General features: G+C 50.8%; 1 protein-coding gene across 1 annotated transcript; it reads right to left on the bottom strand.

Annotated features, from left to right (window-relative positions):
* Nucleotides 1-7753: 7753 nt before the first annotated feature.
* LOC311125534 (uncharacterized protein) lies at nt 7754-13957 on the bottom strand. The gene is made up of 2 exons (XM_084199570.1): nt 13892-13957; nt 7754-8409 (listed from the first exon to the last, which is right to left on the bottom strand). The coding sequence occupies exon 2, from the start codon at nt 8296-8298 to the stop codon at nt 7840-7842; it is 459 nt and encodes a 152-aa protein (XP_084055696.1). The 5' UTR covers nt 8299-8409; nt 13892-13957; the 3' UTR covers nt 7754-7839.
* Between the last annotated feature and the right edge of the window lie 2174 nt (nt 13958-16131).

Genomic DNA, 16131 nt, shown 5'->3' with positions numbered 1-16131 from the left:
TAAGAACAGATTTTTTTTTGAAAAAATTATTTATTACGTTCAATGCCATTCATACTTTACAAAATCATACATTCCATTCCCACTCAAATAATATTGGCATTTTTAAATCAAAACAAAAACAAACCCCAAACAAAAACTCAGGGGAGCATCTTCCCTCCCCGTCATCCTACAAACTACCTCTCCCTATATCTCCCCGTCCCTAAACTCCCCATTAAACCATCTAACTTAACCCCAGCCCTAAACCCCCTTTCCACCTCTCCCGGGCAGCGTGCTGCCCCCACTTCCTCTCCTCCCTCTTCATCCTCCCCCTCAAATCTCCTTCCACCCTCCTCACTACCCCTTCCACCCCCCAATCTCTCCCTGTCTTGACCATGTTCTGCCTGGCTTCCCACAGCCCCCTTTTAAAGAGACTCATGAGAAGCCAGAGCAGAAACCTATCCCTCCCTGTCCCTCTCGCTCTCCCTACACCCCTCTCTAACTTCGCCCACGTCAACACAAAATCCCCTCTTACCCTTCCTAACAACACCCGTGCCCTAGCCCATACTACTCCGGCAAAGGCACAGTCCCAAAATACATGACGCACAGTCTCCTCCCCGCCACAAGAGGTTCTTGGGCAGGTGGGGGATCGCGCCAAGCCATGTCGGTACATGATGGACCGTACCGGCAAACACTTGTGGAGGCTCAACCAATTCAGGTCCTTGAGCCTATTGTCCAGGCCCCGCGCCTGCACTCCCTCCCACACCACTGCCGGGATGCCCACTACCGGCGCCAGACTCCCTGCCTGTCTGACCTCCTCGTACAGGTGCCTGTGGTCTAAACCTACTCGGGCAACTTCAACCTCGGGGTGTGCACGCAGCCACTTGGCCGCATGGCCGAAGTGCCACGGCAGCTGTTCCGCCCGAGGACCCGCGTTAGACCACACCATTACGCTTCTCGCCTGATACGAGAAGAACACCCGCAGGAGGTAACCGGACGGGTGTATTACCGGCTTAGCAAGCTCCGTCAACAGAAAAGAAACAAAAATTGTGTCCAGCTTGAGGGGGAAATGTGGTACCCCCCTACCTCCCTCCCCGATGGGGCAGAGCATGCGCTCCCTGGCGACCCACTCGTACCTGCCACCCCACATGAACTGAAACACTAGCCTCACCAGAGGCCTCCTCAGACAAGCCGGCAATGGGTAGATGTATGCCAAGTACAAAAGAGACGGCAATACATCCACCTTGAGAACCAGGACCTTGCCTATAAAGGACAATGACCTAGCCCTCCACATCGCTAGCTTCCTCTGTACCACTGCGATACCCATGTTCCAGTTCAGCGTCGCTGAGCCGGAGGTCTCAAAATGGACCCCGAGAATCCTCAGGGCCCCCTTACAGAGAGATAACCCCCCGGGCACATCCGTCCTACCACGCCATCTTCCGAAGAACTTAACGGAAGACTTTGCGTGGTTAAGAACCGCTCCCGACGCCCGGGTGAAGTCCCCAATAATGGCAAGGGACCTTGTCAGGCACGAGTCCTTGCAAAGCAGCAAGGAAGTGTCATCGGCGTACTGCGTCAACTTGACGCGCAACCCACCGCTTCCAGGAATCAACAAGCCCTCCACCCCTGTGTCTGCCCTAATGGCAGCCCCCAGAGGCTCCATGTACAGAACGAAGAGGAGAGCCGAGAGCGGGCACCCCTGCCTGACCCCAGACTCGAGGTCAAAAACGTCACCCAAGTGACTGTTTACGCTAACCCGGCACCCCGCTCCGACATATAATGTACGGATCCATCCTATAAACTCATCCCCAAATCCTAATCTACCTAACACCCTGAATAGAAAAGACCTATTCACGCGATCAAAGGCTTTCGCCTGATCTAGCGCTGCTACCATTAGAGGCAACCCTCTATCTTCTACCCAAGCGATGGAGTCCCTGATCAACTGTAGGTTCCATCTAATGGAGCGACCCTCTACCCCGCACGTCTGATCCTCGTGGACGACGTAGGGAAGGGCTGTGCGCAACCGGTCTGCTAAAACCTTTGCAAGTATCTTGTAGTCTACGCACAGCATGGTCAACGGCCGCCAGTTGCCAAGGTCTGTTACTTCCCCCTTCTTATAAAGAAGTGACAGCACACCAACAGCCATTGATCCCCCCAGGACCCCCGTCCCAAGGATGGCCTTCAAGACTTCAAGGACCACCGGTCCAAGTATACCCCAAAACTTGAGATAAAACTCGGCCGGCAACCCATCCATCCCGGGCACCTTCCCTTTTCCCATCCTCCTAAGAGCGCTCTCAACCTCTTCTAGGGAAATCTGAGCCTCCATCGCTTCTCTAATGTCCTCCGGCAAACGCCGGGACAAGTGTTCTAAAAACACATTTCCCTGCTCTACATCTATTTCCCTCTCCTTAAATAAACCTCGGAAATGGTCAGTTGTCACCCTGACCATCTCCTCTGGCTCTCTGACTATCCTACCATTTTCTTCCCTAACCCCATTCATTACCTTCCTACTCTGTCTACTCCTAACCGACTTAAAGAACATAGCGGAACAAGTCTCATTATGTTCAAGAAAGCCATTATGCGCACGCTCCAGGAAAGCTCGAGCCTTCCGCTCCTGCAGCTCCCTGAGCTGCGCCTTCAGGGCTGCTGATCTCTCCCAGTCAATCGACCCGCCGAGGTTGCCTGCCTCGTACTCGAGTTCGAGCAACCTTTGGATACGATCCACCTCCCTCCTTTCCTCCCTTTTTTCCCTCTTACAATATCCTATTATAAAGGCCCTAATCCTAACCTTAACTAAATCCCACCACTCTAACACCCCCTCACACATGGACCGGAGGCCTTCCATCCTCCGAAAGAAAATGCAAAAGGCGTCAACGAAAACTTGCTCCTCCAACACATCCCGATCTAATTTCCAGTACCCCCTACCGAAGAGGCAGACTGGCGACCCCACCTGCAGGAGCACCCCGTCGTGATCTGAAAAGAAAACAGGCAACAGCCGCCCAGACAACTTACCCAAAGACCTGGATATAAAAATGTAGTCCAGCCTCCGCGCAACCCCCCGGGAGTTGCGCCACGTGGGACCAGCCATTGTCGGAGTAGTGTGCAGGCCACCATCAACCAAACCATGGCAAGCCATCAGCCCGGTGATGGCTCCTGCACTGCTATCCCCCCCTACCCCTAAATCTATATTAAAATCCCCTCCTATCACCAAGTGCCTATTTGTAACACACAGGGGCGCCAGACAGTCCACCATCTCTCTCCTGTCTGCCGCCACCTGTGGCCCATACACCCCCACTAACCTATACCTACTATCCCTAAAAGTAACATCCACCCCCAAAACCCTGCCCTGTATCACAACAAAAGTATCTTCTACTCTCACCTCCCTATTCCCAAACAAAATCCCCACCCCTGTTGAATGAACCCCACCTATACCCCAAACTGACTCCCCCTTATCCCACTCCCTCTTAAACCTTTCAACATCCCCTCCATCCCTCAGGTGAACCTCCTGTAAAAAACAAACATCAAAACCCACCCCTTCCAAAAAACTAAAAACTGCCCTCCTCTTAACAAAATCCCTCAACCCCCTTACATTTAAACTGAAAATATTAACAGAAAGATCCATTATAAAATAGACTTCACATCAACAAAATGGAAACCAAACAAACCCAAAAACAGGAGACTCACCCGATGCTCCCCTGCTCCATCTCGTCCGGCAGGGACGTCTTCTCCTCTCCTGACGTCCCCCCGTCCTCCCCCATCTCTCCAACCCAGGATGCAGGCATAGTGTTAAGCCTTGTAAAGCCCTGCATCCTGGGTTCCCCCTCAACACCCTCCACTCCTCCCTCCCTGTAGGCTGCTGAGCTCGTAGTAGGGGACCCCCCCACCCCAAACAGGAGTTGAGATCCCCCCTCAGACAACCAGGCCTGAACCAGCCCCTGGGAGTCACCCTCCACCAAACATTGAGGGGCTGAGGAAACCAACGAGGACAAGGGCGTTCTTCCCTCCCCCATCCCTCGCTTGGCCAACCCCTCCCCTACCCCCCCTCCCCCACTCCCCTCCCCCTCACAGCCTGTCGAGCCCCCCCTCCTCTTCCCTTTCTTCTTCTTTGGTGTTGGAGGCAACGGGGAGACACCACCCCCCTTCTCCGCTATCTCCTCCACCATTCCCCTCATCTCTTCAACCAAGGCGCTCGACATGCTGTCCATCACGCTGTCCCCCCACTCCTTCACTCCTTCTCCCTTCTCCGCTCCTTCTTCTGGTCCCGTCTCTGCTTCTCCTTCCATTCCCGTCACCGTTTCCTCCTCCTCCTCCTCCTCCTCTCTCTCCACTGCCCCAGCCTCCTTCTTCTCCGCTCCTTCACCTCCTTCCGCCTCCTTCCCCTCCTCTCCACTTGTTCCAGCCTTCTCTTCTCCTCGCCCCTCTCCTCTCGCAGCCTCCTTCCTCCCGTCCTCTTCCTGTGCATTCTTTTCCCCTGTGCCATTACTGTCATCCGCTCCCTTACTTTCTCCTCTCCCCCCATCCCCCGCTCCCCCTCCAGCTGCAGACGCATACGACCTCTTACGAGTCGGGCAATCACGCCACAGGTGTGCTACCGAGCCACACCCATGGCAAGCCTTGGGCTCGTCACAATCCTTGGCCTCGTGCTCTCCCGACCCACAGAACCTACACTTTCTGTTGTTGCAAGAGGCCAGGATATGGCCGTATACCATACACCGCCTGCAGAACGGAGGCTGACGGGCATAAAACAATGTCCCCCTGTCAGCCCCCAGGGAGAACATTGCCGGAGGATGGAGGTAGCCACCCAAACCCTTCGGATCCTCCCTGAGAAGCACCTGGAACCCTCTCCTCCCGTTCCAGAATCCCAGGGAGTCCCTGAGGTACCTCGCTGAGGAGACGTTATCAACATATCTCCCCAGAAAGGCCCTCACCTCCTCATCCTTCACATGCGGATTGTACATCATTACGGTGACCACCCTGAAATTATTCCTTGCCAGGCTGGTCACCTCGTAATGGCACAGAGGTCTTGCTCCTTTCCCTTCTCTCACCTTCTTCATCACACTGTCATGCATCTCCTCCAAGTGGAAAGTCACATCATATGAGTTCTCCAACGGGTTCCCCTGAAGACAGAGAACATCCTTCACCTGTAGCTTCAGGCACCCCATCAGTATATTTCTCCCAAACGTCTCCCTTCCCCACGGCTCCATCTCCTTGTCCGTCCAGGAAAACCTTAGCGTGTTCGCCAAACCCATCCCTGGTATTGGCTTCTGCTGCTCCATCTTTTAACCAAAAAAGCTCTCTTTATCCAAAGAAGCCAATGAAAAATGAAAACCCGAAAAAAATCCGGCTCCCTCGAAATCCAAAAGGCTAAGCACCCTCCTCCCTCCTACCTTCCTTCGACCTCCTGACTCAGCGGGCTTTGGGGCACCTCGGTACCAAGCTTGATCTGAGCCAAAAGGCCGAGAAGCGATAACCCACAAATTGAACCCTGCACCCGCCGGGCGCCCGGGGGTCTCGGGAGACCTCAGCGGTTTGGCTAGTGTGCTCCTCCCATCGCCACCACTCCACGTTTCCATGGCGACAGGCAAGTGTTTTTTTCTCCAAAAAGTCGCTAATGCGTCAAGTGTTTCTCCAAAAAGTCGCTAATGCGTCTGCGCGGCAGGCAGGCAGGCAGACGCCGTCTCTGTTGATTTCTCTTGAAACAAGATATCGGGCTCTGCCAGAAGCAAAGCCCCTCCAAAAATACGTTGAACTCGTAAGTGTTCCTCTCCACGGAAGTCTTTAGTAAAAGGCGAAAGGCTTGTGCGTAATGAAGAGAAACCAGAGTCGTATGGAAGTCAGAGGTCGGGGCCCGAGATGCACTCTGTTTACTCAAGGCCGGCTTCTCGCGGGTTGTCCCCGAACCCACTCGCCAAGTTTTCGGGGGCTGTGCAGGGGAAAAAGTCACAGACAAACACACAGACAGACACAGACCCACTATCCTGGTGAAGTATTTGTTCTTTTTTTGGTGAAAAACAGACAGACAGACAGACAGACAGACAGACAGACAGACAGACAGACAGACAGACAGACAGACAGACACTATCCTGGTGAATGCCAAACCAAATAACCTTTTTTTTTTTTTTTTTTTTTTTTTTTTTAAGAAAAAGGGCGGGAAAACGCTGGACCGCACGAAAAGCGCTTCGCCCTTCTTTCAGTTTGGAAATTTTTTTTCCCCTCTCTTCTTCTGCTGGCTGTTTTACCTACCTCCGTGTAGTTGTTTTCCTTGACAATGGGAGAAAAGTGTTGCACCGTTCCCGGAGGTACTGCAATACCGGGTCGATGCGTGGAGCGGACGGAGCAAGCCCCATTTCTGACTCCCTGTTCGAAAAATCCATTTAATATGTAGTCCCCCAATGGGGGACGTATCAGATATTAAACTGATAAGAACAGATACTACACTTGATCTTAGCCAAAAGGCCGAGAAGCGATAACCCACAAATTGAACCCTGCACCCGCCGGGCGCCCGGGGGTCTCGGGAGACCTCAGCGGTTTGGCTAGTGTGCTCCTCCCATCGCCACCACTCCACGTTTCCATGGCGACAGGCAAGTGTTTTTTTCTCCAAAAAGTCGCTAATGCGTCAAGTGTTTCTCCAAAAAGTCGCTAATGCGTCTGCGCGGCAGGCAGGCAGGCAGACGCCGTCTCTGTTGATTTCTCTTGAAACAAGATATCGGGCTCTGCCAGAAGCAAAGCCCCTCCAAAAATACGTTGAACTCGTAAGTGTTCCTCTCCACGGAAGTCTTTAGTAAAAGGCGAAAGGCTTGTGCGTAATGAAGAGAAACCAGAGTCGTATGGAAGTCAGAGGTCGGGGCCCGAGATGCACTCTGTTTACTCAAGGCCGGCTTCTCGCGGGTTGTCCCCGAACCCACTCGCCAAGTTTTCGGGGGCTGTGCAGGGGAAAAAGTCACAGACAAACACACAGACAGACACAGACCCACTATCCTGGTGAAGTATTTGTTCTTTTTTTGGTGAAAAACAGACAGACAGACAGACAGACAGACAGACAGACAGACAGACAGACAGACAGACAGACACTATCCTGGTGAATGCCAAACCAAATAACCTTTTTTTTTTTTTTTTTTTTTTTTTTAAGAAAAAGGGCGGGAAAACGCTGGACCGCACGAAAAGCGCTTCGCCCTTCTTTCAGTTTGGAAATTTTTTTTCCCCTCTCTTCTTCTGCTGGCTGTTTTACCTACCTCCGTGTAGTTGTTTTCCTTGACAATGGGAGAAAAGTGTTGCACCGTTCCCGGAGGTACTGCAATACCGGGTCGATGCGTGGAGCGGACGGAGCAAGCCCCATTTCCGACTCCCTGTTCGAAAAATCCATTTAATATGTAGTCCCCCAATGGGGGACGTATCAGATATTAAACTGATAAGAACAGATTTTTTCTTTTGGAAAAGTTTTTATTTGTCAATTCCTTTAAAACAGCTCACATTTGAAATTCATTTACACACATAAAAACGGCATAAAGTGCATTAAAAACCAGCATTACATTACAGTTACATTTTAAAAGGTACATGTTGTTTATTTAAAACAATAAAACAATCCTACATAAAAGTACCTATTCCTGTAAAAGCCAATTAGTAAAAGCCATTTTAAAATGTGTGTACATGATTTAACAAAGTTAAAACAGTTTTTAAGACATAAAAAGCCTGTCAAAAAGTCCCTTTGTTAAAAAAGCTGTCTTCGGTCTTTTGTACAAAAACGGGGTGAGTCCTTATCGAAAAAGCCTCCTCTTGCTCTTCCTGAATCAACTCCGTACCCGTCCGTCGGGGCCCAGAGGAGACTCCTCCCCTAGGCGCATCGCCCTAGGCGCCGCAGCGCTGTCAGGCCGTGGCCGCCGGGACCTTGGGTGTTGTGGGGGACCCTTCGCCTGGGGTCGAGGCCCCCTGTCGTTCGTACCACCCCAGGGCTTCCGTGGCTACCAAAGCCACTGCCTGGGGGGTGGTCTCAACCTGTTTCCCTACCAGCAGGTTGCGGGAGGACCACAGTGCGTCCTTCAGACACGTGAGGGTGGGCCAGAGTTGTGCGAAGGCCTTTGTTGTTATAGGCCTTCGGCCCACCCCATACAGCACGAGCTGGGGCGTTAGGTCCTCCCCTGCTGGCAGGCGTGGGGAGATCAGGGGGCCTGCTTCCTTCCACAGGTCCCGTGCGGCTCTGCACTCCCAGAGCAAGTGCCTCACCGACTCTTCTTGGCCGCAGCCTGGTCGGGGGCACGCGGATGTCCTCGCCATGCCCCGGGAGTGCATAACGGCCCTGACCGGGAGGATCTCGTGGGCGACCATCCAGGACAGGTCACGGTGCCGATTCAGCAGAGCAGGATGGGACACGTTGCGCCAAACCGTTGAGGGCTCGCCTACAGCAAGCCCGCGCACTGGACACACCGGTTCCCGTTCCTGCACAAGAGAGAGAAGAGAGCGGTGTTTAGTTAAAACAGTGACAGGCTCTTTTTCCAGTTTAAAATGTCTTAAAAACTTTTGGAGCTGTGCATAGTGTGTGGGGAGCAGGAAAGAGACTGGGGCTCGCAGGTCGACTGGGATCAGCCTCAGAGACCTGAGGTAAGACCCCAGCCAGAACCGTGCGAGGGCCTGGGTCTTGTTGCTGACCGGGGAGGTGGCAAGAGTGAGATGTAAAGCTGTGTAGCGGCTGCCCAGGAACAAGTAGAGGTCAGGCAAGCCTTTCCCCCCCTTGAACCTGGGCCTCTTTACCACCTCCCTCCTCAGCCTCTCCCACTTGCTTCCCCACAAAAAATAAAACAACATCCGGTCCAGAGCTAAAAGAGTTTTTCGTGGGGGGATAAAAACAGAACTGATCAATAAAAGCACAGGTAAAATCACAGCCTTGATGATTAAAACCTTGCCCTCAAAAGTCAGCTGTCTCAGTCCCCAAAACCCTAGTCTCTGTCTAACTGTCCCTAAAGTCCCGGTCCAATTCCCACTACCACCTCCCTCCCTGTCAAATTTAACCCCTAGAACCCTAATGTCCGTCATCCTAACAGTCAGTGGTAGTCCTGTCAAGTCTGAGTCTGCCCACGGTCCGAAAAATTGGGCCTCTGTCTTGTCTCTGTTCAGTCTCGCCCCAGAGGCTCGTCCGTACCAGTCAGTCCTGTCCAGAGTCCTGTCAACAGATAAAAGGTCAGTGCATAAAATGTTGACGTCGTCCATGTAAAAAACGCACTTGGCGGTCATCCCCCCACTCCCCGGGATTCCCACCCCACTGATCCGTTGGTCCCTTCTCAAGACCTGTGCCAGTGGTTCTATGCAGGCCACAAACAGGAGGGGAGATAATGGACATCCCTGACGGACGCCGCAGTGTACTCCCACTGCTCTTGACAAATGCCCATTTACAAGGATTCTGCTGGTGATGTCCCCATACAGCAATCCCACCCACGCTAGAAACCTTTCAGGAAATCCCATTTTTTGCAGTACCTTGAAGAGGTACTGGTGCGAGACCCGATCGAAAGCTTTCTCAAAATCTAAATTTAGGACTATAAGCCGCATGTTTCTGTCTCTCGCATAACAGATGGCATCTCTGATCAGTACTAGGCTGTCCGTGATCTTCCTTCCTGGAATGGCACAGGCTTGATCCGGGTGGATCACCTCCCCTAAAACAGAAGACATTCTGAGTGTTAAAACCTTGGTAAAAAGTTTATAGTCAAAGTTTAAAAGGGTGATCGGTCTCCAGTTTTTAAGGTCAGTCCTGTCATTTTTCTTATGTAAAAGAGTCACTATCCCTGTTCTAAAACTGTCAGGTAGTCTGTCAAGGTGTTCAAAGTCAGTAAAAACAGTCAGAAGTTCGTCGGCTAAAACATCCCAAAAGGTCAGATAAAACTCCAAAGGGAGGCCGTCCTCCCCCGGTGATTTACCCCCTTTAAAATGTCTCAGTCCTTTGTCCAGTTCGGTCATCGTCAGGTCTTTTATTAGGTCGTCTGTGTTGGGTAAAATTCTGTCGATGTATGATAAAACCTCCTCCATTGTTTCCTCACACACATCTTTAAAACCAAACAGTTCCCCATAAAAATCCTCGACTACCTCTTTTATACCCTCTGTGTCTGTTTTTAAAAACCCATCTTTGTCCTTTAACCCTGTCATTATCCTACCCTTACTAACTATCTTCTTAAAAAAGTACCTCGTGCATTTCTCCCCCTCTTCTAATTCCCTTTCTTTACTTCTTAAAATAACCCCCTTACTCTTCTGTTCTGCTAAAAATGCCATCTCTTTCTTAACTTCTTTTATTTCCTGGTTAAAATCAAAGCCCTGTTGATTTAGGTTAAAATAACGTTCCAGTCGCTTCTGCAGTCCCAACATGCGTCTATCTTTTTCTTTACTTTTTCTCTTTCCTATCTCTCTAAAGAAGGTCCTCGTCTTACCCTTCACCATTTCCCACCACTGTGCTCGTGTGTCAAAGAAGTCCTGTAACGTCTGCCACTGGCTGAACTGCTCCCTGTACTGGCTAACTACTCTATCATCTTCTAAAAGGGAGCAGTTCAGTTTCCAGGGCCCTCTTCCTACAGTCACACCCGAAGTTAGTGAAAGGGTGCACGTCAGCATCACGTGATCTGAGAAGAAAGCAGGGGTTATTCTAGCATCAGTTGGCGGGCAGTCGCGGGTGAACAGATAGTCAATGCGAGAGGCTCTGGTGCCGTCACCACTGGTCCAGGTGAAGCCCTCCTCTCTTGGATGCAGGGTTTTAAAACAGTCAGTTAGTTTAAAATCCCTGCACAACCCTTGCAATAAAACGCTAGACCTATCTACCTTAAAATCTTCTCCCGCCCCTCTCCTGTCTGCTCTACTTAAAACACAGTTAAAATCCCCACCCACCACTAGAGGATCCCTCCCCAGCATGTGGGACTGCAGGTCTTCTAAAAGTGCGCACCGGTCATGTTTGTTATTAAAACCATACACATTTAGCACGTTAAAATCCCTCCCCATAAAACTACATTTGGCTAAAAGAGCACGTCCCCCAACCACCACTGTGCTCCCCTTCACCACCACCTGTGGGGTCTTGATTAAAATAGCAACACCATCGTTTTTATTAAAATTGGAACCACTCCAAATGGAGGGCCCGTGCTGCCACTTCTTCTCCCATTTGCTGTAAGAGGTTAAAAAGGGTAGACCACACTCCTGTAATAAAAACACATCTGAGTTAAAACTTTCTAAAAAGGATAAAACAGATTGTGCTCTTAATTCGGTCTTTATACTTCTAACATTTATAGTGGTGATGTTAAAAGCCATAAAAGAGGTTAGTAAAAACAGTGCTAAAGAAGAAAGAAGGCATTAAAACAGTTTAAAAGGGGTTATTTTTTAGAAGCTGTCTCTCTCTCCCTGCGGGGTAAGGGGGGATGGCAGGGAGAGGAGGTAAAAACAGGGTTTAAAAACGATTCTTGGTTGGGGGAGTTTGATGGGAAGACCCTGGACTCATCCTCCCCCTGGGAGCTCTCCCACTCCAACTTCCCCTTTTTTTCCTCGCCCTGTTCGGGGTCGGAGAGCTCCTCGGCGTTTCTCTTCCTTAGGGGAAGGTGTTCGCCCAGGGTCTCTCCCACCTTTCCCACACTCTCTCCGCTTGACAGTGTCGTTTCCGACACTGTCATCATGCTGTCCGACCCACTTGGGGAGCTCTCACTCAACATTTCTCCAGAGCCGTCTTTCTCGGCCCTTTCTCCTTCAGAGGTCGCTTCAGTCTGGGGCGGGGGGGTTGGGGTGGGGAGGGTTTTTGCCTCCACTCCCACTTCTCCCACCACCGCACCTTCCGCGCACTCCACCTTATCTACCACTTCCTCCACTACTGCCACCACTTCCTCGACAACCGCCACCACCTCCTCCACTACCGCCACCTCCTCCGCTACCGCCACCACCACCTCCTCTACCACCTCCTCCACTACCGCTACCTTGGCAACTGCCGCTTCCTTCTTCTGGCGCTCGGAAGCCCGGTCCGCAGCCGCCGCCTCCATCCTGCCAGCCCTGACCTTATTGGCCCAGGAGGAGGGGCAGCTGCGGATGAGGTGGGACCGCTCGCCACAGAGGTTGCACGACCTTCCATTCGTGCAATCCTCGTAGCGGTGGCCCACCTCCCGGCACTTCATGCAGACCACCTTGTCACAGGCGTCTGCTAGGTGGCCATGTTCACCACACTTACGGCACAGCTTGGGCTGGTCCTGGTAGTGAACATGGCCCCTGTTCTCTCCGAGGACTATGGTGGATGGGATGGCTTTCAACCCACCATAGCCCCCGGGATCCTCCCTTTGCTGGACAGTCACCCTCCAGGCCCCTGTCCAGATCCCGTCGGGATCCTTCACCTGGGTCAGGGGCCCCTTCACGTTGCAGTACCTGCCCAACCATACTGCAACGTCCTCCGGCTGTACCGTTTCGTTGTACATACGGATAATAACAGTTTTAATGCTATTATCCGTCAGCTTAATCACCTCAAACATTGCTGCGAGGGATCCCTGCTTGTTCTGGGAGTTCTGGAGTTTCCCCCAGAACTCCCTCAGGAAGCTGGCGTCGGCGAAACTGACATCAAAACCCTTCCCATATGGGAGGGTTAGGATGCAGTTCACCTGCGCAGGAATGAAACGGAGTTCCTTTTGGAGGAATTTTCTGGAGAAATCCAACCGGGATAACTCCATTAATTTCCCTCCCTTCTCCTTTAACAGGAGGCGCACGGCGTGGTGCCTCCGCATGCCAGCCTGTGCTGCTGACATGATGGAGGCCCACTCCCTTTAACCCAACACCAGTGATAAAAAAAAAAGACACAATAAAATAGTGGGGGAGGCTGGCAGGCCCAGCTATGCTAAGCTAACAGGGCCTACCAATTCCCGGGACACAAAACAAACTACCTAGCACAGCACCCAACTAAACTTATCAACAATAGGGAAAGACTGTGGGGGGAAGGGGTTTAAACTAAACACAAAAGGACACGAGGGGAGGATGGGAAAAATAATAAAAAACACACCAAACAAACAAATTTACAGGGGATAGGAGGCTAGCAGGCCGCACTAGCAAGTCAGACTAAACTGACAAGCTAGCAGGCCGGGTGCTAAAACCTCCCAGTTGACAAATTAAACAAACAAACAATCAAACAAGCAAACAAGAGGGACACGAGGGAAGGATGGGAAATATAATACAAAAAACACACCAAACAAACAATGTACAAGGGCTAGGAGGCTAGCAGGCCGTGCTAGCAAGTCAGTCTAAGCTAACAAGCTAGCAGGCCGGATGCAAAACCTCCCAGATGACAAAACAAACAAGAGTGGAAAATGGGTATAAAACGAGGGAAATAATATGGATGGGGTGACAGGACACAGAAAAAACCAACAAATACTCACAAAACAAGCCAAATTGAGGGGCGAGGAAGGCTAGCAGGCCTCACCAGCAGGCCAGACTAAGCTAACCAGCTAGCAGGCCGGCCAGCCAACAAAATGGCCCCCCAAGTGAACACAAAAGTCAATAAACAAACCAAGACAAGGGAAAGTTCAGGGGATGGAAATACAATTTGAGGGGGTATGGATGGGTTACAGGGGGGGTACAATACGAACAGAAAGGGACAAACAATGCCTGCCAAGCCTAAGGGGCGAGGAGGCTAGCAGGCCAGCCAAGCTAAAAGCTAGACAGGCCGGCCAGCCAGCAAGCCAACCAAGCTAGCAAACACAAACAGAAAACAAAGGGGTAAAACTAATGGGAAACTAGGGCTACAAGGATGGGGAAACACAAAGAACAAAAAATAAGAAAGATAAGAATAACAAAAGAAACAACAACGAGCAAACACAGAACAGATAATATTTTTTTGGGTTTTTTTCTAAAGTAAACACAAAAAACACACAACAACAAGCTAACACAAGAAAATAAATAATTAAAGAAAGGAAGAAAACACTTAACTCACCCTACAGATGCTGGTGCACCTGTAGTCCACCACCAAACCACCACCTACCAGGACAAAAAACAATAGTGAAACAGGAAAAAACAATTTTTAACAAAGCACAATTTTCAGATCACTTCTCAAAATCAAGTACAGCGAGATACTACACTTGATCTTAGCCAAAAGGCCGAGAAGCGATAACCCACAAATTGAACCCTGCACCCGCCGGGCGCCCGGGGGTCTCGGGAGACCTCAGCGGTTTGGCTAGTGTGCTCCTCCCATCGCCACCACTCCACGTTTCCATGGCGACAGGCAAGTGTTTTTTTCTCCAAAAAGTCGCTAATGCGTCAAGTGTTTCTCCAAAAAGTCGCTAATGCGTCTGCGCGGCAGGCAGGCAGGCAGACGCCGTCTCTGTTGATTTCTCTTGAAACAAGATATCGGGCTCTGCCAGAAGCAAAGCCCCTCCAAAAATACGTTGAACTCGTAAGTGTTCCTCTCCACGGAAGTCTTTAGTAAAAGGCGAAAGGCTTGTGCGTAATGAAGAGAAACCAGAGTCGTATGGAAGTCAGAGGTCGGGGCCCGAGATGCACTCTGTTTACTCAAGGCCGGCTTCTCGCGGGTTGTCCCCGAACCCACTCGCCAAGTTTTCGGGGGCTGTGCAGGGGAAAAAGTCACAGACAAACACACAGACAGACACAGACCCACTATCCTGGTGAAGTATTTGTTCTTTTTTTGGTGAAAAACAGACAGACAGACAGACAGACAGACAGACAGACAGACAGACAGACAGACAGACAGACAGACAGACACTATCCTGGTGAATGCCAAACCAAATAACCTTTTTTTTTTTTTTTTTTTTTTTTTTTTTAAGAAAAAGGGCGGGAAAACGCTGGACCGCACGAAAAGCGCTTCGCCCTTCTTTCAGTTTGGAAATTTTTTTTCCCCTCTCTTCTTCTGCTGGCTGTTTTACCTACCTCCGTGTAGTTGTTTTCCTTGACAATGGGAGAAAAGTGTTGCACCGTTCCCGGAGGTACTGCAATACCGGGTCGATGCGTGGAGCGGACGGAGCAAGCCCCATTTCTGACTCCCTGTTCGAAAAATCCATTTAATATGTAGTCCCCCAATGGGGGACGTATCAGATATTAAACTGATAAGAACAGATACTACACTTGATCTTAGCCAAAAGGCCGAGAAGCGATAACCCACAAATTGAACCCTGCACCCGCCGGGCGCCCGGGGGTCTCGGGAGACCTCAGCGGTTTGGCTAGTGTGCTCCTCCCATCGCCACCACTCCACGTTTCCATGGCGACAGGCAAGTGTTTTTTTCTCCAAAAAGTCGCTAATGCGTCAAGTGTTTCTCCAAAAAGTCGCTAATGCGTCTGCGCGGCAGGCAGGCAGGCAGACGCCGTCTCTGTTGATTTCTCTTGAAACAAGATATCGGGCTCTGCCAGAAGCAAAGCCCCTCCAAAAATACGTTGAACTCGTAAGTGTTCCTCTCCACGGAAGTCTTTAGTAAAAGGCGAAAGGCTTGTGCGTAATGAAGAGAAACCAGAGTCGTATGGAAGTCAGAGGTCGGGGCCCGAGATGCACTCTGTTTACTCAAGGCCGGCTTCTCGCGGGTTGTCCCCGAACCCACTCGCCAAGTTTTCGGGGGCTGTGCAGGGGAAAAAGTCACAGACAAACACACAGACAGACACAGACCCACTATCCTGGTGAAGTATTTGTTCTTTTTTTGGTGAAAAACAGACAGACAGACAGACAGACAGACAGACAGACAGACAGACAGACAGACAGACAGACACTATCCTGGTGAATGCCAAACCAAATAACCTTTTTTTTTTTTTTTTTTTTTTTTTTAAGAAAAAGGGCGGGAAAACGCTGGACCGCACGAAAAGCGCTTCGCCCTTCTTTCAGTTTGGAAATTTTTTTTCCCCTCTCTTCTTCTGCTGGCTGTTTTACCTACCTCCGTGTAGTTGTTTTCCTTGACAATGGGAGAAAAGTGTTGCACCGTTCCCGGAGGTACTGCAATACCGGGTCGATGCGTGGAGCGGACGGAGCAAGCCCCATTTCCGACTCCCTGTTCGAAAAATCCATTTAATATGGGCCTTCTCGGATTGGGTGGTTGGTCATACACCCCCATATGGAAACCATCCGGTTGACACTATGAGAACCAGGGACCGACTCCTGCCTCACGGGAGGCCGATTTTGATGCACTTTTCTCGGATTGGGTGGTTGGTCATACACCCCCATATGGAAACCATCCG

Source organism: Coregonus lavaretus (assembly GCF_964263955.1).
Source record: "Coregonus lavaretus genome assembly, contig: HAP1_SCAFFOLD_2706, whole genome shotgun sequence".
NCBI classification, from domain to species: Eukaryota; Metazoa; Chordata; class Actinopteri; order Salmoniformes; family Salmonidae; genus Coregonus; species Coregonus lavaretus.
This window is presented reverse-complemented; position numbering and strand designations above follow the sequence as displayed.

Bases quoted from the DNA above. Each gene is read 5' to 3' on its own strand.
- LOC311125534 (XM_084199570.1), bottom strand. From the start codon at position 8,298: ATGGTCGCCCACGAGATCCTCCCGGTCAGGGCCGTTATGCACTCCCGG.